The 22,539-nt window shown below is 40.1% G+C and overlaps 1 protein-coding gene across 5 annotated transcripts in view; it reads left to right on the plus strand.

Annotated features, from left to right (window-relative positions):
• ANKRD17 (ankyrin repeat domain 17) overlaps positions 1–22,539 on the plus strand; it is an 87,968-nt gene that overhangs the window by 56,261 nt on the left and 9,168 nt on the right. For 2 of the 5 annotated variants that reach the window (XM_062627766.1, XM_062627769.1), the window contains exons 13-28: positions 261–404; positions 977–1,079; positions 2,655–3,404; positions 10,546–10,694; positions 12,223–12,334; positions 12,478–12,623; positions 14,687–14,829; positions 15,528–15,741; positions 16,154–16,329; positions 16,991–17,153; positions 17,893–17,988; positions 19,046–19,162; positions 19,913–20,084; positions 20,775–21,225; positions 21,952–22,107; positions 22,350–22,499. In XM_062627766.1, coding sequence (XP_062483750.1) covers positions 261–404; positions 977–1,079; positions 2,655–3,404; positions 10,546–10,694; positions 12,223–12,334; positions 12,478–12,623; positions 14,687–14,829; positions 15,528–15,741; positions 16,154–16,329; positions 16,991–17,153; positions 17,893–17,988; positions 19,046–19,162; positions 19,913–20,084; positions 20,775–21,225; positions 21,952–22,107; positions 22,350–22,499 — 3,242 coding nt within the window. The remainder of the gene's footprint in view (positions 1–260; positions 405–976; positions 1,080–2,654; positions 3,405–10,545; positions 10,695–12,222; positions 12,335–12,477; positions 12,624–14,686; positions 14,830–15,527; positions 15,742–16,153; positions 16,330–16,990; positions 17,154–17,892; positions 17,989–19,045; positions 19,163–19,912; positions 20,085–20,774; positions 21,226–21,951; positions 22,108–22,349; positions 22,500–22,539) is intronic. The other 3 variants (XM_062627768.1, XM_062627770.1, XM_062627771.1) reach the window with 3 other exon arrangements.

Here is a 22,539-nt window from a genome sequence, read left to right on the forward strand (position 1 = left end):
CAGGTTGATTGATTACCACAATATAAAATTTGCACTGCAGTCTTAAAGTCATAATTGTGGAAGAGGAAGGAAAATTTTAACAGTTCCTACAGTTTTTGGGAGTAAATGAAGTCGTTAAACTTGTGTGGACCTGCTGCAGGTTGAATCAATGTTTGTTAAAGCAGTCTTAATAGATACAATGTCATGTCTTCCAAAATGTTTCAGTGTTGGTGGGGTTTTGATGTTACTGTTCTCTAATAGCGTCATCTTTCCCTCTTTAGGATGGCTCAACTATGTTAATAGAGGCAGCAAAAGGCGGTCATACCAGTGTGGTTTGTTACCTTCTCGATTACCCAAACAATTTGCTTTCTGCTCCTCCTCCTGATGCTACGCAGCTGACCCCACCATCTCATGATTTAAATAGGGTAAGATTTAGAGGCTTGCTGGCTGTGGGTTTGAGGGGTTTTTTTTGCCTTTCTTTTTTGCAGTTTACTCGAGTTTAGAGAAGTTGTGTTGCTTCATTTCGTGAACTACTGAACTGTACATGAGCACACTGAAAATGGCTTTGAGCTCTTGTGAAAATGGTGAAGACTCTCTGAGCATTACTGTGTTATGCTTTCAGTGTTCTTTTTGCTGCCCTAGAAGTATGATTGGAAAAAAACCATGAGAGGAAAAAACCCAGCCAGCAAAAAGATCTGCTTAAATAATGAGGCTCTTGAATTCCATTTGTAGCCCAATGTGGCATGTGTTTGCTTCACTGTCTAGAGCGCTGTACCATGCTGAGATAAGTAGTGTTTGGCAAGTAATTTTTTAGGTTAAAAATACAGAGTATATGGAAGTCAGGTGATCTCAAACAGTTGACTGTTGAACTTGGCATATGAAAAAAATGTATTAAATGTTACTAGTCACCATTAAACTCTGCTTTTCTAACAGGTTTTATTTACCTAACTAGATTAGAGTATGAGAAAAGTAATCTGTTAAGTATCCAACATTTTAGGCTCCTCGTGTACCAGTGCAGGCGCTGCCAATGGTCGTCCCACCCCAGGAGCCTGACAAACCCCCTGCTAATGTCGCCACAACCCTTCCCATCAGAAATAAAGGTCAGTCTTAGTTCTGGAGCTTATTTTGTAAATATCCTTCTGAGGTAGAAGATAGAGGGTTGCACTTGTGGCAGAGTAGTTCCTGTGAAGCGTGTTTCTGGATTCAGTCAAGGGAACTGCAAGATTTTTTTTTGTTCAAAAAAAAATAAAAATTTTTTTGGAGTTGCTTATCTGCCAAATAGAATATCAGTCTTTAACCCTGTAATTATAAAGCGTCAAGAAATCTGCCTTAAATAGATATGTTAAAACGCATTAGTCTGACATACTGGGCTAATGCAAATTGTCACCCAGAAGCCTATATAAATTTGATAATGGAAGTTGTAAAAACAAATGTTAAAGTCCATATTGTAGTTGATTTGACAACTTGTGCTCACTTAGGAGTATAGTCTCGGAGTGGGTTTGATTAATTGGACTGAAGGCAGAATTTCTTGTGCTAGAAAACATTGAGTGTGATGTGGCTCATGTCCTGCCAGGACTAAATTTGCATCTATTTTGATACTACCATTTTGACACTTAACACTTTCTGTCCTTAAGAATTCTCTTCCAAAACCAATTTATATCAAGGATCAGCAGTAGTGCAAATACAGGCGTGCATATCATAAAAAAATTAATGCTGTGTGTACACTTGTATTGTTCTGGAAATACAGCGAGGATGACTGGAAGAAACTGGGCACCTCCACTGACTCAGACCCTGAGTTTTGATTTGCCTTTCACCCTTCAAAATTAACCGATTGTTTCTTCTGCAACTGATACGGCAGACCATGTCAGCTGTGTTACTGTGGACTTCTTCATAAAAGATGAATTGGATGAGTCCATCGCTCATTCTTGCAGGAAGGCTGAAACATTTGCCTTGCCTGGGCAGAGAGCTGAGTTTTGACACAGGCAAAGTCATGTCTGCTAGGGGTAAAATGTAGGGGCTAAACAAAACCCTGTTAGATCATATTAACTGTAAATGACTATGCTGGGGTCTAGTGCTGTTTGTCAACTGAGCAAAGCTGGATACCTGTAGTGAAAGGATTCAGTAGTTCAAGGAAGCGTAGTGCATCCTAAAACTTACCAAGCCACTCACAAAGCCAGTGGCCCAGCATAAGTCACCTGTCCCTCAAGATGTTTTTGCATCACTTTTGCTGTGCTTTCAGGGCTGTAACCATACATTTATGTCTTTAACACCATACCAAAAACATCACAGGCACAAAACATCAAGTAAGGAGACAGCATATCCTTTTCTTTGTTTCCATTTATCTCGTAGCACCACTTGAGCAGCGGCTCTTGAGACAATGGCTTCATTGGGCTAAAGTCTTAACAATTGTTGGAATAAATGTTTCCATATAGCACAGGGTTATTTGGGATGTATGTGCAGTAATCTGTCCTGTTAATTGCAATCTGACTGCTGTGTTCAAATTGCTAGTGGAAGATGAGAGTTTTCTTGGAGGGCCTTCCAGTACACGCTGACCTTCTGTGGATGCTGTGTCTTGGTGCATAACTGGCCATGTAGCATCCCAGGAGTAGCTCTGTAATGAGGATGCCATTCGTATGCACTTCCATTGGTTCTGAGGGGGTTTCTTTTTCACACAGCTGCTTCTAAACAAAAGTCCAGCAGTCATTTGCCAGCAAACAACCAGGATGTACAGGGTTACATCACCAATCAGTCTCCAGAGAGCATTGTAGAAGAGGCTCAGGGCAAGTTGACAGAGCTGGAGCAGAGGATAAAAGAAGCCATAGAGAAGAATGCTCAGCTGCAGTCCCTGGAATTGGCACATGCAGACCAGCTCACCAAAGAGAAGATTGAGGAGCTGAACAAAACCAGAGAGGAACAAATTCAGAAGAAGCAAAAGATTTTGGAGGAACTGCAGAAAGTGGAGCGAGAGTTACAGCTGAAAACTCAGCAGCAGCTCAAAAAGCAGTATCTAGAGGTAAAAGCGCAAAGAATTCAGCTCCAGCAACAGCAACAGTCTTGCCAGCATCTGGGACTACTGACTCCTGTTGGGGTAGGAGAACAACTCTCAGAGGGAGACTATGCACGATTACAACAAGTGGACCCCATCTTGCTTAAAGATGATCCCCAGCAAGCTGCCGCGCAGACGGGTTTTGCACCAATTCAGCCTCTGGCGATGCCACAAGCTTTGCCTCTGGCAGCAGGTTCCTTGCCTCCAGGGTCCATCGCAAATCTTACAGAGCTGCAAGGTGTTATAGTTGGACAGCCAGTGTTGGGCCAAGCACAACTAGCAGGGCTGGGGCAAGGAATACTGACAGAAACACAGCAAGGGTTAATGGTAGCCAGCCCTGCTCAGACGCTCAATGACACGCTGGATGACATCATGGCAGGTGGGTTTATATTGTTATGAGCAGGTATAATATTTGCTTGACCAGTTGAGGGTATGTCCACTTCTCTGTGTATGTGTGTTTGTGTATTTCCACAAGCTCTACACCAGGCTACATTAGCCTGCTGGTCCTTTTCTTGAGAAGGGCAGAAAACTAGGTTTAACTTTTCCATTTGCAGGGATGCCTTTTCTTTTGTTGAGCTAACTGGTGCCTGTGGGTCAGGTTGGTATGTTGGAAGTGGTGTTTACAACTCTTCACAGTTTGGGGAGGGATGTGCTAGGGTCTAATAGTTCCATTTCAATAGGTTTGTAGCTCAGGACCAGCATCTTGATTATACTAGTTAGTACTTTGGACTAGCTGAGAATTGATTTGGAGCACTCAGAATAGTCTTTGAGCAGCTGTAGCTGCTCAAGTCTGTAATATGTAAGAAACCTGTAGACTTGTCTCTCGAATGACAGCTTCTTGGGTAGGCCTTGAATAGTGTAACTGTTGAAGCTTTTACTTCTGTTTGGAAAAAAAATATGATAATCCTTTATATCTACTCAGAAAATGGCTGCTTAGCCAGTGAAAAACAAATTTAGCCTTCCCAAAGCTGTCTTAATCACTTCAGAGAATCTTTAGCCAGTGCCTTAAACCTTAAGTGGTAAAATAAAAGAATGGAATGTATTTTAAATACCATAACAAATGTGAGGTTTTAGTGTTGCTTTCCTTTATGCCCATTTCAGTTGCACAAAGTCCCCTTTCCATGTCTGAGCAGTTGCAGAAATACTGATTTTTGACTCCTTAGCTGAGTACAGGATAACTGTTAGTATATAGTACTATAAAAATCACATCACTTGATGAGCGTTTGCTGGTGAACTGTCTTTTTTAAAAGCGCTGTCTGTTTTGACAAGCCTACTTTGTAAAGCACATTGAGATGAGGAGTATGGACCAGAGGAAAGGCAGGTCTCCAAGTACATTTTAGGGCAGAGGTGCAGGTTGTGTGTATGCTGCAAGAGTTACTGGAGTGCGGTAATGGTACAAAGCAAGTAGAAGACACACTAGTAATAGTTTAGAATATCAGATGCTGATTGTTTAAAATACTTGGAACAACACTTTTTACATTAGGCATCTAATGAGTAACCTGCTGCTCAGGCAAATCCTCATTAAAGATGACTGGAACTTACAGGAGCTACAGAGACTCTTTTCTGACAATGTGGTGTTAGAATTAAAGCATAGAGATACAGGCTGGAGGCTGTCAGTGGATGCAAAAAATGGAGCCAAACTGGATGCATGAAAAAGGATATACAACTATGTCCATCATGTATTGGTAGTGAAGCTTTCTCTCACATGAAGCTGCTGGGGTACATAATACCAGCTACTCAGTCCAGGAGATGGGATAGTTACAGTTGTGGGTTACTCCTGCAGAGTCTGTGCAACCATTTTAATTGTGTTTAATGTATAGCTTAATAAATGTCCTAACTAAAAGTTTATGTGTTTAACTGCATATAACATGTTGAGAATCAACCATTTTAGGTCATGTGCCACATACCCAAATGCTCATGCATGCTTTTTGGAAAGGTCAGGTACTTCAAATATGCCTTGGAGTGTTTCTGTACTAAAGTCCCACCTCTTAGTATGTGCATACATATGTGCAATTGATCATGAGGTCTAAATTCACAGAACAGTAGAATGGTTTCCGTTGGGCACGACTGCAGGGAGGGTCTCACCAGAGCATGATAGAGGGGGGAGAATCACCTCCCTGTATCCTCTAGCTGTGTATGGATGTAGCTCAGGATGCCGTTGGCTTTTGGGTCTGTGAGAGCAGATTGTCAGGTCATGTCCAGCTTTTCATCCACCAGAACCCTCTTTCTCAGTCCCTTCATCCCCCAGCAGATTGAGCTCTGTAAGGCATTTGTGGCAAGTCTGTGAAAAGCTGTACAGGTGCAATTACATCTTTGCTTTTTTGTGAGGTGGCTAATTTTAAGTTTGGCTTTTTTTTTTTACGCAAGAGCAGGTACAGACCTGAGTATACAACTTAAGTGCCAGCTTGAATCCACAGATCAGAATTCAGTGTGGAGCTGAAATGGGCTCAGTGTAACACAAAACACTTAAACAGCAGATATATATTTTATGTCTATTCTGTCAGATTAGTTTCTTAATGGGAACCCTCTAGAGTATTCCATGGATTAAAATCTCTGTTCCTGAGATGACTTTAGTTCCATCACAGAGCTGCAGCTTGTCGCAGCAGTTATGAAAACAAAGCTTTGCCTTGACTGTGCAAGCTTTATTTAATTCTCATGTCTGCACTTAATTAGCTGCAAACAGTGAGTTTAATTTTCCCATTTGAAGCACTTGTTTAAAACAAGGCTAGGTGTGCAAGTGCTGTTGATTCAGAGGTGAATACAAGACATGGGTGTTGATGTAGAGGTCAAGTCTTGCTAGATCAACTCTGGGACTCCAAAGTAGGATTCCTTGCTATTAGGGAAAGAAATTCATGTTCCCAGAGTGCTACAAGTTTGCCTGGAAACAACAGAGAATGTACCAAGTTGAGAAATTTGGGACTGGGGGGATGTAGTGTTCAAGGAAAGAAGATGAAGAAATAGTAAATCTTTCAGGTTGATCTTCGAGATCCTACCTGATCCTGTTGGAATGGATGACACAAAAAAGATTTTCTCTTCAGCTTCAGATGATGGAGAAGGTCTTAGCTTGCAGTGAAGCTAGAGAACAGGAGTTTGTTTTGTATCTCCTGAATTAAAAAAAAAAAAAGTGTTAAATGATGTGCTAAGTAAGGATATAAAGAATAAAATACACATTTTTATTTTTTTTTTTAGAAGTAGTAACTGCTTGAAGGATTATGTCCAGTAGAGGAGCCTCACAAAGGAACTTCAGGAATCTTGAAGCACTTGATAAGATAAATTCCTGGAAGCTACCTTGTGGGATGAGTCAGTTTTAACTGTAACTGTCCAAATACCTAAGAAAGAACATGCTTTGACTGCAGGTTCTTCACAGAAACTCAGTACTGAAAAAAAGCACTAGCATCACAGAAAATTTGTCATGTTCTGTCCCACTTGTGACCTGTGCAGGAGCCATAGGAAACTGAGGATGAAAGCTTTTATGCCTTGGTGTAACTACAGCTGGTTGCTGCCAATGGTTATGTTGTTCTTGCAAATGTATGGTAAATGCATCTAAACCTTTGTCCTTGGAATATTAGAAGACTTACCTCTATTGCTAGGCAGCTGGTTTTGAGTGGGGTAGACCCTGTAGCCTGCCTTTTGGACTAATATATATATACATTTAAAACTATATACAAATATAAATGCCAATATATATAAAAATACCTAATGATCATCGCTACTGCTGGTGTGGGGTGGCTTTCAGGCTGCATCCACAGAGCTGTTAGCTCATAGAAGCCACACTGTGCGTTTGTACTTGAATTCAGAACATAACTGGGACTCTTGTAATTCAAGGCATGTTATGCATCTGAAGTGCTCTCTATTGATTTTTAAGCATGTGTGGCAGGAATGTATCTTTTAATAACCTAAGATACTACAGAGAAATTGGGGGTAGAGGGGAAGGAACTGATGTGGAACAAGCCTGTTGAGTTGACTTGAAGTAAGTTGGAAAAAGGTGAGCTATCTAATACATTTCTTGTAAGGAATGTCATTTTTTCGGTCCCTTATCTTGGCTTATTGCAACGAAACGTAAACCAGTTGTTTTATACATCTGCTGTTGACCTTACAGGAGATAAGGGGTAAATATTTTTTTTTTTTTAAAAAGAGTATGGCCACGATCAGACAACACTAGTAAGAAACTTAGTGGTTGATATAAAAATGAAATGGGATTATAAAGGTGCTTGGTTTCTGTAACATCTTGCACTTGGTGAAAATATCAAGTATTCAAGGAAGTAGCAAACTTGAACAGAGCGAACAGCTCCATGTTCCTTACAGGAACATGTCAGGCTTTTTTCAGACACTTGGTTTGATACAGGACATGCAGATGAGTGAGGGGGGAAAGAACCCTCTTGGGTTAGTTCTCAGGTTTCTTAATTGGTCAGTGTCCCTCCCCTGATACGAGGGCAGCAGTTGTAAAACCAGTGCTTCTCTTGGGCTGCTGGGCATGGGGGAGAAGGTAGCAGTTGTGAGGATGTCCTCTTTTTATTGTTGTGGTTTTAAGCCCAGCCAGTAACTCAGAACCACGCAGCCACTCGCTCACTCTCCACTCCTTAATCCAGTCCATGGTAACAGTTACTTTTCTCCTCCTTAGTAGCTGGTGCAGTACTGTGTTATCTGCATTGTTCTGAGACTAAAGCCAAAACAGAGCACTGCACCAGCTACTGAGAAGGAGAAAAGTAACTGTTACAGCTGAACCGAGGACACTTGTAAGGAAAGGGAAAGCTTAGATGGCCAGAAAGGATGAAGAGCAGCTATGCTCCTGATGTCAGGAAGCACAAAATTGCCTCGTACCCAAACACACGTAAAAGGCTTGGACCAGAGTGGTTAAATAGTGCTTCGACTGATCTTTTCTGACAAAGAAGCTTGACCTTGTTCTGTAATGTGATGAACAGTGGTAGCTGGTCCCATACAAAGCTGTGTATATACTAAAATATTCTAATGGTGCACTAGCTTTGAAAACTTTGTTATCCCAGGCATGAAGTCATGATGTCTTCATGTTTAATTGTGGACTTCTAGCTAACTGTTGCCACCGGTCCATTAGAGTAGATGGAGGGGCAGAGGGGAAAGATCCGTGTTGACTGTCAGTGTGACTAGGTTGGATGATCAAGGCTAGTTGGTTACTCTCTTTGTTCCTCAAGGCTGTTGCAGAAGCCTTTTGGCTTATTGAAAACTTTCCTGTTTTTGTTTGGACACAGTAATGATTCTGTTCATTGCCCTCCATCATCAATCTGAACTTTGCACTGGTGATGGTGAAATCTATATAATGCCATTACCCATTGAAATTAATATCTTGTCTCAGTGACGTGCTTTGGGAATGTGAACTATATTTGTCTGTGAATTATTGCTGGAAGCACACTTGAAATACATTTAATATGACAGGTGTAAGTCAACACACATGTTCTCTACTAGTATAAATAAAAACATTTATATATGGGTTGTACAGTAAAGGTTTTTTTTTTTTTTCTACCTCGTGGAATGAGGGGGTGGGATTGGCTTTTAAACAGGTCTCTGCTTTGAGTTTTTTTTTGTGGGGTTTGTGGTGGGGTTTCCCCCCCCCCATTGGCATAAAAAGCACACTTTACCTGAATTGAGACCTTCTGAGCTATCTTGGGTTTTTTAACTTTAGCAGGGTTCACTTTGTCTGTATGTGGATTATTTGACGATTGTGTTTTTCTCTCATCCAAGCTAAGCACACTTGCTTAATTTCCAGTCTGGTTTACCATCTTTATCAGGTTCTTTTGGACTGGATGTGACAGTCAAGAATCATGATCCTTTATCATTCCATTGCTGGTTTATGCTGCTTTAACTTCCTTTTTGTACTTAAAGTTGATATGCTTATTTTTCAACTACTAGATGTAAAGCAGGGAGCATGAGTTGAAGCTGAGAACTTCTGAAAATTGGTCTGAAGACCAATTTGAAGCTCTGATTTTAGGTTACATCTCTAATTTATAGTTAGAATAAGGAATTAAACCAGTTTCAATTAGGTGCTCCCCTGAAGGATATTTCACTCCAATCTTTGGTTAGTAACTCCCTTAGACCATAATCTTTCACCATCTGTCACTATATTTTGACTTAGTTTCCATGTTTCTTTTAATCCATACCTAGTGTGATTTGTCTTCTAACATGAGAAGAGTTTTCAGAAGATGCTCTGGTATAGAGATCAAGGGAGTTTGAATTTTTATTTACTTTTAAATATAAGGTTGTGATTTTTATGTTACAAGTTCTTTGAGTCTCCCAGTGACGTTTATTAGCTTCTTTTCTGGGGTTTGGTATGGGAAGTCCAGAAATGAAATTAATAATGGATGAAAAACCTTGCGGAGTGGAAGTACACAAATTGGTATGTTAGGATACAGTTTTTGTAGCACCTGTTCAAAAACTTATTCACACAAAATATAGAAGTTACTTATCAGTAGCTGGCAGATATGGATTGTTAAACCTGTTTGAAAAAAAAACAAAACAACAGAACTTAAAAATGAGGTTTAAGAGGCATTATGTTCATGTTCCATGGGGATACTCCCTGGTGTGTACTAGATGAAGGATGAGAGCACGTGGGAAGGACGTGTCTTTCTTTTTGCGGTTTTTGCGGTTAAAGGTGCTTTTATCAACTCAACAGGAGAAGGGAACAGGAAAAACAGAAGGGAACTGTAGTCCACTTTGTCCTTTGCTGATCACACTTGATAAAGACCTGGAGAAAAGTCAGGGAGAAAAACATGGAGTTATTTTAAGGAGCAGGAAGAAAAAGAAGAGTAGGAAAATGAGGTATTTTCCTCAAAGGCTGTTTTAGATTAAACTTTTGTTTTTTCAGACACTGTATGTATGAAATGAGTTTCAGGGAAATGTGGCAGTCAGTGCTATTTTATGTCAATTTACTGTCACCAACTGTAAAATGGTATTAACTTTTGCTTATCTGAACAACCATGACCAAAGTTTCTGCAAAATGGCTGTTCAGAAGCGTTCACTGCTCTGGTTTCAACCAGTTCTGCCATGTGATCATCCTGACACTAGCATTCCTTTTTTTTTTTTTTTTTTGGTCATGTTTACGGGGCCTGGGTGTGGGGGGTGAAAGTTGGACAGACACTTATATGAGTATCTTTAAACTGTTTTAAGAAAAACTGGATAGATACCCATTGACTGGACTTGCTCTGCTGTCCTGCTTCTCAAGGTATGGAACTCCTGGTCCAATTAACTGAACTGTTGGAGGATATATATATATGTATATATATATAGATACGTGGTGGGCTTCTGGAACACGCGGTAGTCTGGTACTTCACTATTTTCTTTGCATACAATTAACTTTTTTCATAGCTGCTAAATTGAAAGAGTTAAAGGTCCAAAGAGTAGGTTAAATGTGTGGAAAATAAGTATTTGTGGAACATTTTATAGAGAGTCCTGTCTGCCAGTAGGAGTTCTGTCCCACTGTCCACTTGTCACATTCAACTTCAGAAGCGAAGTGTTTTGCTTTTACTGAGTGTAATTATTCTGTTCAACAGCAGTGAGTGGAAGAGCATCTGCAATGTCAAACACTCCTACCCACAGCATTGCAACTTCTGTCTCCCAACCTCAGACGCCAACTCCGAGTCCTATCATTTCTCCCTCAGCCATGCTACCAATCTACCCTGCTATAGATATCGATGCTCAGGTAAGCCCACAATTGTCCTTGTGGCATAGAGGCATAAAGCTGTTTTGCTTCTGTGGCCTGAAAAATTCAGCACTAGTCACTAGCTCTGTTGTTTGATGAATTGGGTTCTAGAGATTTGCTGCTTTTAGAAAGCCTCTGTGACTCCCTGGAGAGTTGCAACCTGTTTTTTTCTGTGCTCTCACTGAATAACAGAAAGTCTTTGAATGACTGAACACTTGCATTTCTATTTCTTTGTTGTCAAAGTGATAATGAGAAATAACAAAGTTGTCTTCTGAAAGAAAAAAAAATATTTTTCTGGCTTGATCTAAGACAAAAAAACTAAACCTGAAAACATGGCACACATTTTTTTCCAGTTGTGCTTGAGGTTGTTGGCAGGTGATCACCCAGCTTGACAGAAGTAGGAAAGTATTGAAGCTGTTAACAAGAGGAAGTAATACAAGCTCTCATTTCCACTAAAGAAAAGATATTTTCTTACTGCAATTATAAAAAGGGCTGCTTAATGTTGACTTGCAACTAGCTGGCCATCAAAAATCTCAAACCAGATGCATATACTAACTAGCATACATGTATGCATAGGTCTAGACTATATGTAACATGGCTAATGTGGGCATTGTAGAGAAGAGGGTGTGAGATTGTGGAGAAAGGGAGAGAAACCTCTAGAAAAGCATCGGCTACTTCAGCTGCTTGTGGCATTTGACTTGGCCTCCTCTGTGACCATGTCCAGGAGCTCTTGGCATAACCTGACCAGCTTTGTTAGCTGGTAGACACCAGTGCAGATCAAGGTTATGGTAAGTTGCCATCTATGTTGGATCATAACAGAGTAAAGTAAAAGTAAGTTTGCAGAGTAGCTAAGAAATGTGTGTGTCTTTATGGGCTTTGGGATGATTTTGTTGTTTAGTGCTTGTTGTTTAAGAATAGAGAAGTGCCATTTTAGTCAGTCCTTGTGCTGTAACTAACAGTGCCAGGAGTCCTCCAAATTTCTCAGTTGTTCTTTCAAATAAGATGGTGGCCGTTTATATGGGTTCTGGCAACACTGAGAAATGATACGCAAGTTACTGGGTTGCAAGTTTTTCACAGTCAGAGTCAAAGTTGATAAAGGCTCAGTTCCACTATTGTGAGCTATCTACCACTAGAAATGGTCCCTTGGAGACTGTGAGTCTTAACAGAGAAAAAAGAGCTAAAGATGAATTCTTGTCTTCATTATGCCATCTAATGATTCCAGTGAAGCAGTGGTAAATAAGTTGATCTAGTTGTCAAAGCACACATGAGATGTCTGTTCTTGAAGGATCTTGGTTCTTGTCAGGGATTGTTCTCATGTCAGTTCAGTTGAGAGATCTGAGAACTAGAATCCTATTACCAACTTGAACACAAGAGATAACTGAGAAGTAATTGACAGACATGTCTTACACTTAACAGAAGCTTTTTATTGTCACAGGTATAGTTTTACTTGGGCTAATGTACAATATGAAGGGGTTGTACTTGAAAAAGGGAATACTTACTTTCTGTATCTGATGTCTGTTTCTTTTAGACTGAGAGTAATCATGACACAGCATTGACACTTGCTTGTGCTGGTGGCCATGAAGAGCTAGTACAGACCCTGCTAGAGAGAGGAGCTAATATTGAACACAGGGACAAGAAAGGTAAGTATCTTACTGCAGCAGTACAGACCCTATTCTAGTATCGCACTGAATAAACGTGCAATATGCATAGTCTTCATGTGAAGCTTTTGGCTTACTTTTTATGCTATGAATGTGGATTCTTCAAACGTCCTTTTTCATTTCAGGGTTTACTCCGCTTATTCTGGCTGCTACAGCTGGCCACGTGGGTGTTGTTGAAATCTTACTGGATAATGGAGCTGATATTGAAGCCCAGTCTGAGAGAACCAAGGACACTCCCTTGTCTTTGGCTTGCTCAGGAGGGAGACAAGAGGTGAAGTAAAACTTAAGTCTTCAAAAGCCTTGTGTAGATGACAGCTTCTGTTCAGTGTACTGAAGCAGTCTGCAAGAAAAGTTACAGTAACTTAATTCACCATTCTGTTTCAGAATGGTCTGCTTTAAAAGGATGCAGAGCTTCACATTGTCCGAGTTTTAGATTGCAGCATGTCTTTAGAGATTGCTTTTCTCTGTTTCTAAGCTGGCCTGGTGCTGTGCAGATGACCTCATGACTGTAATCATCATCAGCTCATTATGGGGCTCTTACCAGCGTAGTTAAATGTAGATACGAATGTGAGGAGTGTTCCAATTGAGAAGCTGGAGTTAGGCATGAATCAGATTTCTATATAAGCTAAGAAAATTATATGAGTGTAGAAAACTTAATGGATCCTGTATAAGGCATAGGATATTGGAATACTGCAGATGAATCCGGTGTGTCTCACTAAAACCACAAAAATTGTTTCTCAAATAATTGAGCAACAGTAACTGTAGGGGTAAAAAACTGTATTATGTGACTTAATCAAAATGCAGATTTTTTTTTTTCAGTAGTGGGTGCTACAGATCTGAAGTGTATAATTCTGTTAATGCTTGTACTGTTTGGATTGGAAAAGCCACAGTGGAAGCTGTATAATCTGGTGCAGAGTCACCTTCCTCTGTGACCATCTGGAAATTGATGAGGTTGGAGACATCTCTCCTGCTTTTGCAGATTGTCTGAACAGTGATACTGTTGTGTTTAAAAGGTGGTTACATCCATTTGAGAAAACCTTACTGAAAAATTGAAGCTCTTCTGGCCAGTTTTTAGTGCCATCCAGAAGCTTTTAGGCACTGGGGGAATGAGCTGCAATGGGAATCCCATGCTCTCTGGAGAAGGGAGAGGCATCCCTTTTAGTAACTCTGTCCTAGCAGCCTCATATAGCAGAGGTAAATTGAAGCCTAACTTTTTAAAGAGTTGATTGATAGCGTTTCTCAAACAGATGAGTTGTTATTGAGGAATGGATCATGGGTGTTTTTTCATGCTTTTTTTTTTTTGGGAAGAAGATGGGAAAACACTGGGTGTTGGGTAGTAGAGATGATGTTGGCAGGCCCTTCCACCCCAGTTTTTGTTTTGGACACTATGTTTGTCCAGTGATTTCACAGGAACATTCTCTGACTGAAAAGCCCTTAGCTTTTGTTTCACAGGTCTAATCTAAACATGTTTTAAGCTTAAAAGCTGAAAGCGGAACAAATTAAACGTTGCAATGGAGATGAGACAGTGGTTTGTCATCTCAATGTTTGTTTTGATTTTAAGTCACTTCAGGTTTTTGTCAAGTGATCTGCAGAAACTTCATTACAGAATGAAAGCTTCATATAGACTGTGGGAAGCTATGAACTGCTTGGGTTGTAAATGAATCTGCAAGGAAGGAATAATTAATATAAGAAGTATTTGTGCTGGTTTTGTTAATGTAAAGAGCAAACCACCTGTGGGACACAGCCAGCAAGGGATGCAAATGTTAATTTTACTAATAGCTCTTGCATGAGATACCTGTGGATAATCTACGTGCTTCGTGATGTAGTGGTGTATATAGTGGTGTATACAGAGAATGTAAGATATAGAAGCATTGAAGAAAGTAAGATATAGGAGCAGCCAAGGTAGAACTGTTTTCTTGGTTGCTCCACAGCTTCGTTTTGAAGATGTTTTTAACACGATAGTGAGCATTGAGAGGACAAAACTCGAATGTTCAAAGTGAATTTAGTTTTGGCAGTCATAAAAGTTGGCTGAAATACTCATAAAAAAGATACAAATTTCTTCCTGCTGTTACAACATTAGGTATGAATGGTCTAAGCATGCTAATGGGTGACCAAGATTGATTATTAAAGGAAGTTTTACAGTGGCTTGGGGAACATTGTTGCAGCCTCATTGTTCATTCATGGAGGTGAAGAGTATAGGGAAGCAATAGAGTAAAATAGCTTTCAGATTGTTGGAAGATGTCAGTGGTATATTTAGGCTTCAGAAAACATTTGCCCTGGGATGGATGTGGAAATCTGGGAGAAAACCAGATGTTATGTTTTACAATGCTGCAGGTGGTGGAGTTGCTGCTAGCTCGAGGGGCAAACAAGGAGCACAGGAATGTTTCTGATTATACACCTTTAAGCCTCGCTGCATCGGGTGGCTATGTGAACATTATCAAGATCCTGCTAAATGCTGGGGCAGAAATAAATTCCAGGCAAGTACCCTTTTCACCCCTTCTCTCATGGCTTTTGTAGTGGTTTTGCCCTTTCCATAGGGTTTCCCTGAAAACTGTGGAGCAAAATCTCATTATTCTTACCTGGTCACAACCAGTATATTGTGTAATTTATGGTAGGCTTCTTTTAAGTTGGAAACAAAAGGTTTTGACTGACTTTTAACTTCCATCTCCTTCTGTTTGTATTTTGTGAACTTCTTTCCTATACCATCTTTTGTTAAAGATAAAGTCTTTCTTCTTACTCTGGTTGGCCAGCTGGGTTGAACTTAGTTCAGGATTAGATCAAGGGTGTGTTTTATCCCATTGGTTTCCCTCTGTAGCTTAAGGAAAGCTTTTGCTGTGTGTATGAATGTATGTAAAGCTTGCGTACCAGTGTGAGCTAGAAAATTGCCCTGTGCTGCAAAAGTCAAATGAAAGGTTCAAGCAAAACTTATGTACCTCATGAGAGATGGCTTTAAATTTAAAGCAATTAAAAGGTAATGTGTAGTATCTCCAAACACAAGTACTTCTCCTAAGCAGTGCTACCATGGACAACCTCTTGCAATTTCAATAATAATTGCTATGTAGCTGAGTTTTTGCTCTTGAGTAAGTACTCTGCCTTCACTAGCTCTCTTAAAGTCATTTTAGAAATGTGACTAGTGTTTTATAGCGCTTTTTGGTTTTCCTTCCTTCTCTTCCAGAACTGGTAGTAAATTGGGCATTTCTCCCTTAATGCTGGCAGCTATGAATGGACACACTGCTGCTGTCAAACTGTTACTGGACATGGGCTCTGATATAAATGCCCAGATAGAGACTAACAGGAACACAGCCCTGACTCTGGCTTGTTTCCAGGGGAGAACTGAAGTGGTTAGTCTGCTGCTTGATAGAAAAGCTAATGTGGAACATAGAGCTAAGGTAAGGAGCAAATGGCTGAATAACTCTCCAAAAATAGATGCTTCAAAGTCATCACTTCTCTGGGGTTATCTGATTTTCTTTGCCTTTTTTGCAGGTTGACTTCTTCTATGTCAGTTGGAACCATATATTGTAAAGAAAATCATAGCTGTATTAATGTATTTAAGGGCTAGTATTTTGGTTGTTCATCAAAAATAAGTATTTCTTCTGAAGCCTTAATTAATTTTCAGGTGCTTACAAACATAACAAGAGTAACTTTAAAAAAAAAAAAAGAAGGCTTCAGTGTATTCAAAAATAGGTAGCAATTGGAGTCTGTACACCAGAGTTAGAAATATGTTGCTGGAAGCTGAAGTAAATCCTGGCTGTCAAGTGAACACCCATCTAATTGCTTATTTTTCTTGCTTGCTTGTCTAAGACTGGTCTCACACCATTAATGGAAGCAGCTTCTGGTGGATATGCAGAAGTCGGCAGAGTTCTGCTAGACAAGGGTGCAGATGTAAATGCTCCTCCAGTACCTTCTTCAAGAGATACAGCTTTAACTATTGCAGCAGACAAAGGGCACTACAAATTCTGTGAGCTCCTCATTAGCAGGTACTGTATTTGCAAGTGTGCTGCTTGTAGAAAAACATCTGTAATACGGCTTTAGACTAATTTTCCACAATATATAATACTATTTTCCATTATATGCTACAGGGTAAGAAATGGGAAAGGTTCTCTGTGTGTCGACCATCGCTATATATTTTTATCCATCAGAAGTTATCTGTTCCTTTTGGTGTTAGAGTGCTTTGCCCAAATGGACTAATTTTTTTCTGTCTCACTAAATCATGAATGTTGTAAACTTCAAAAGAAATTATTTCTATATATGTACTCATAATCATGACACAGAGCCCTTAGAGATGGTAACATAAAGTCCTTAAACAACACAAGATGTGCACAAAGCATACATCTTAATGTTTTGGTTTTGGGTTTTTTTCCTAGCTTGATCATGAAGCACATTGAGTGTAATCGTGTTTCCTGAGCAGCTTTAGAGTATTAAAATTACTTTTTAGGCTGAGGCTTTTGACAGCATCAGATGAAACAAACAATTCTGGGAGCTGAAGCACTCTGTGAATGCATATGCTTGATGTAAAAATGAGTACTGAGTTTTACCGTGTTGTTCTTGTATTGCGTGTCCAGTTTACCAGTCCAGTTGATACAAGAAATGGAAGTCTGGTCCAGAGTTTTGATTGAGAGCCTTTGTTTTTTTTTTTAGAGGAGCTCACATTGATGTGCGTAACAAGAAGGGGAACACTCCACTGTGGCTGGCAGCCAACGGAGGGCATCTAGATGTTGTCCAGCTGCTAGTTCAGGCTGGAGCTGATGTGGATGCTGCTGATAACAGGAAGATAACTCCTCTCATGGCAGCCTTTCGAAAGGTAGAAAGTTCAGTTTTGGCCTCACCCTGTGTTGTCTGAATCATCCCTGTGCAGTTGTTATAAATAGAATGTAGCTGACAGGAGCTACATATTTAAAAATATGTCAAATAATTTGAATGTTTGGCTTTGACCCTCCAAAAATAGGTATGTGTGTCACCAGTGGAACATCGGTGTTAAAGTCGACTAGAAATTTGCTTTATAGGTTGGTTCTTCTGTATCTGTTGAGAGGTGAAATTGCAGTTATTTGTGCAGAAGTGGGGGAATATATGATGAAACTGGGGGGAAATTGAATTGGTGTCTTACGCAAGAGAGAATGAGCTCTTTTGTCAAAAACCCTTTGGCTTAGCCTGATTTAGCTCTAGAGACAATTCTTGTTAGCAAGAGAGTGATGTTCAAGTGCTGTAGTACTTGAAAAATAGCAGGTGACTGCAGGAGTCTGCCGGTATTTAATTACCAGAGCTGGGCATTTGATAACTGCCAAAATAAAAGGCAGAAGTTTGTGAAAACATGGCTGGATTAAGGACAGCATGACAACGGGTACTGTAATTTTTTGCCTTTGTATGAAGAAACATCCCTCTCTAGTTCAGGAGGTGATAAAGATTGAAAAGTAAGTTGAGGACATGGTCTGAAGGAGGTGAAAATAAGTATTTTACAAAGAGTGCTTGGACTAAAGTGTTTGCTAGCAATGCAGAAGTGGCTGGCCTGAAACAAAATGTTGTCCTTGAAATCTGTTTTTCAGGGTCATGTGAAAGTGGTGCGCTACCTAGTCAAAGAAGTAAACCAGTTCCCATCGGACTCAGAATGCATGAGATACATAGCAACCATTACTGATAAGGTGAGATTGTAAGAAGGAAAATATTTGTGAAGGGCTAGTGCTGTGACTCAGCTTTAGAGTCAATGTTATGAATAGTCTTTAGCTTCCTGCCATACCAGATTTCAGCCAAATGGTGAATCCCATTGGGCTTTTTCATAAAAAAGCATTGCAAAAAATGGGAACACAGAGCAACAAAACTTCTGTGTTGTCAGAATAGTAGTAAATGAGATTTTACTTCTTACCTCTACTTCCTTTCAAGTGTTCTCCCAGTCATTACCGCACTCTGGTCTGCATTCCTCCTGCTTGAGCAAGTTTATACTGAATTTACGTGGCTTTGCAGTGGGGTGGAGATTACAGAATGAATTTACACTGTGAGTGTGTGTGAGCTTCAGTATGAAGATTCATAAACTTCCAAGGAAAGTTTGTATTAGAAGATGGAAAAAGATGATTGGCAGTGAAGTGGTTTCTTAGTGCATATGCTGCTTTTTGCTGTGGAGATTCAGGTTTATTTGGTTTACTTTCAGTCCAGATGAACAGGGCAAAAAATATTTTGTAGTAGGACAAAGGAGAACAGCAGCTGGTGCAAAAATACGGTCTTAATGCTTCTATCTCTTCACTGCCCTGCTGAGCTGTGGTTAAGTTGTCTTCTTTCTGGGCATCAAATTACAATGAGCATGTTGAGGCTGAAGAGGTGCTAATGTTTAAATTGGTATGTTTTATTACCAGTGGTGGTGATCGCTGCCTGCTTCCATGATGCTAGGCACCCGCTGAATTAAGGCACCTTCACTGACAATGCTACTAGTGTAGGTTTGTGAGCAGTACTAGAATATTCACCCATTTCCCAGGTGTTTTAAAATCATCAACCAACCTTGCTTGATGATACATCTTTATTTCTACAGTTGCTTCACCTTTCAGACCCTTAGCCTTACATTTCATTAAACTTTTTGGTTTTGATTATGGGCATATGTTATGAATGGCCTTTGTACATCACGTCGGTGACTGGAATATCAGTAAGTCTGGGCTTGAAGAGGAGCTTACTGGAGGGAATCAACACTCTGTTTGAAATACTTCATTTCAGGAGATGTTGAAGAAGTGCCACCTGTGCATGGAATCAATTGTTCAAGCCAAAGATAGACAAGCTGCCGAAGCCAACAAAAATGCAAGCATTCTTTTGGAGGAACTGGACTTGGAGAAGGCAAGTTTAAAGAGTTTGGAGCTGTGAATATTTATTTGATAAAATCACAATTTCTCAATCCTGCAAGATTGTAAGATCGATGAAAATACGTATTAAAGTGTAGAGTCTATGTGAGTACTGCAATTGGAGTGTCTGGAGCTGAGCATCCTGTTGTTCAGATGAGCTTTGAACTTTGCTTTTACTGTTACTTGGATAAATTGGATTAAGAAAGTCCAATAAAATTATTTCTTCTGGGATTATATTATTCCAGAAGAAGAATACACACCAAAATAAGTTTTCTTTTGAGTGTATTCTTTGGTCAAATGCCTGACACATGGGTGTAATAATGTTACTAGAACCATAGTGCTGAAGTAGAAATTTAATGGAAAAGTCCAAGGACAGGTATAGCATTAAACGGGCACATGCTTTATATTTAACTGGGTGAAACCATTTCATGTCTGGTCTTTGAAAGGGAGATGGGTGGTGTTTGGCCTGCACTGTTGAGACACAAAGAATCCTGAATGCATGCCTTGGCAAACTCTGACTTCAGTTTAGATCATATCTGTTGTTTCTACAGTAACCTTCTGTTAACATGAGTGAGCAGTCTGTTTGGAAGAAGTAAATATCTAAAGACATGGGTTGTAGAGAATTTAGCTTGTGTTTCGTAAATATGTTAATCTAAAATGGAAGTTCAGCTTTCTGAGAAATGAAGAGCATTTCTTGTAATGCATGGGACATGCTGTAATGCTGTTCCATGTGCTTGACTTGTAGCTAAGGGAAGAAAGCAGGAGACTGGCTTTGGCTGCCAAAAGAGAGAAAAGGAAGGAGAAAAGGAGGAAGAAAAAAGAAGAGCAGAGGCGAAAACTAGAAGAAATAGAAGCAAAAAATAAAGAGAATTTTGAACTTCAGGCTGCTCAGGAGAAAGAGAAGCTAAAAGCTGAAGGTGACTTGAAATATTTGTCTTATTTTTTTAAACACAGCCTTGATTTTATACCTGGTATTTCTTGTCAGAACTGGAATGTGAACTTTCTTAGGACCCTGATGAGTTTTGCTCTTGTTCACCTTTCCTGTTATGTTTGTAGATTAGTACAGTGGTCCCAGTACTTAAAACCAGGTCAATTATAAGCTTACAAATGGAATGATAATGTTTAGCTGAAAAAACGGCCATATGGAAATCCCAAATATGTATCAGTCTTTTGTTATCTATAGGAAACTCTTTCTTCTGCATCTTATGGTGATGAGTTTCACAACCTGTACTGAGAAATAGTTTTCACAGATTGCTCCCTCACTGTGACATGCTGAAAGAAAAGGAGGGTGTGACAATTATTTTGTTGTTTCGTATGTTTGTGCCCTAATTGCTTGAGTCTGTCTTTCCATGTCTGAATTCCATTTCACAGTTATTAAATTGCTGCTGCATTTGTTCAAAGAAGTTTGTATATCATATCAGTTAGGATAAATGGAGAGGCTCCATGGTATGATAGATGTTCCATAGCTAGTGGTTGTGCTTGTTTCTTGGGCTCTTGTAAAGTTACTCATGAGTCATTTGATAGAACAGGTGTAATTTAGAAGACAAACCCACTTAAATTTCCTCAAGCCAACTAAATTACTAGGTTTTTTTAAACTCTTCCATCAGATGATCCAGAGGTCCCGATGGAGCCTCCAAGTGCTACCACTACAACCACCATAGGTATATCTGCAACTTGGACAACATTAGCAGGTTCCCATGGGAAGAGGAACAACACCATCACCACAACAAGCTCCAAAAGGAAAAACAGGAAAAACAAAGTAACTCCTGATAATGTTCAGATTATATTTGATGATCAACTCCCAATTTCCTATAGCCAACCAGAAAAAGTGAATGGTGAGTCCAAGAGCAGCAGTACTAGTGAGAGTGGTGACAGTGACAATATGAGGATCTCCAGCTGTAGTGATGAAAGCAGCAATAGCAACAGCAGCCACAAGAGTGACAATCATTCTTCCACAGCCGTTACTAACACACAGAGCAACAAAAAGCAACCATCGGTTCTTGTCACTTCTCCAAAGGATGAGAGGAAAGCAGCTACTACTGGCAAATCATCCATCAAGTAAGTTGCTGTGACCATCCATGCCACCTTAAGGTGGTTGTTGCTCTATGTTTGAGTGTTGTGCCCTTGTCTTCACAGACTTGCTTTCCTTAATCCATTGTTAAGAAGTGGGTGAGGCAGTAGCCTAGCTCTAGTGTGTATGAGGAGTATAAACATTGTAGTACGAACTTGAACTTAGGTAGTAGGTTCTGAAGCAAGAAACATAAGGGAGTGGGACTTTTTAAAGGACATATAGTGACAGGACAAGGGGGAATGGCTTTAAACTGACAGAGGGGAGATTTAGATTAGACATAAGGGAAAAATTCTTCCCTGTGAGGGTGGTGAGGCCTGGGCACAAGTTGCCCAGAGAAGCTGTGGCTGCCCCATCCCTGGCAGTGTTCAAGGCTAGGTTGGAAGGGCCTTGGAGCCACTTGGTCTCGTGGAATGTGTCTCTGCCCATGGTGAGGGCTTGGAATCAGATGAGCTTTAAGATCCCTTCCAACCCAAAGCATCCTATGGTTCTGTGATGCTATGAAACATGACTGTGGATGTGGAATGAAGAAATTAGTGGGATATTTTGAGATGTAAGGGTCTCAGTTCAAGCAACTTCTTCATAACATTGTGCTTTTGTGGTGAAAGAAAATAATGGGTTGGGGACAGGGGGTGAAGAATGGGCAAAATGCAAGTAATCCATCTGTATTTTAGGGGGTTTTATTACACAGTGACAGCATCTAATTTCTTTTAAAGGTTGCCAGAAGTTATTGGTGAAGTGGCGAGTAATTCCTTGTCTACATGCGCAAAGGCTGGTCCTTCTCCCCTTTCTTCTCCTAATAGCAAGCTCACCATTGCTAGTCCTAAACGTGGTCAGAAAAGGGAAGAAGGGTGGAAGGAAGTTGTGAGAAGGTGAGCAAAATATTCCACTAACTTCCTCCTTATTGATGTCATTTTTCAAAATAGCTTCTCTAGTGTAGCACTCTGAGGTAACTGAACAACCTTCTTACCAGACCTGATAGACTTCATGATTGTTACTGCTGCAGAGGTTGAATCCTGAATTATAACATTGTTTTGACCAACCTGCCCACTACCTCATACCTTGGAAGCATTTTCCACTTAATTTGTTTTGGGTGGTTTTTCTTTTTGTGTAGGTCCAAGAAGGTTTCTGTTCCATCAACTGTAATTTCCAGAGTCATTGGCAGAGGAGGATGTAACATCAATGCGATCCGCGAGTGCACAGGTGCACACATAGACATTGACAAACAGAAGGACAAAACTGGAGATAGAATAATAACAATAAGGTAAGCAGGCTGCTTGATTTGCTGGTTCTGGGGGTGGAGT

This window comes from Pezoporus occidentalis, unplaced genomic scaffold (assembly GCF_034315485.1).
Source record: "Pezoporus occidentalis ecotype Australia unplaced genomic scaffold, CSIRO_AGI_Poc_V1 ctg307, whole genome shotgun sequence".
NCBI classification, from domain to species: Eukaryota; Metazoa; Chordata; class Aves; order Psittaciformes; family Psittacidae; genus Pezoporus; species Pezoporus occidentalis.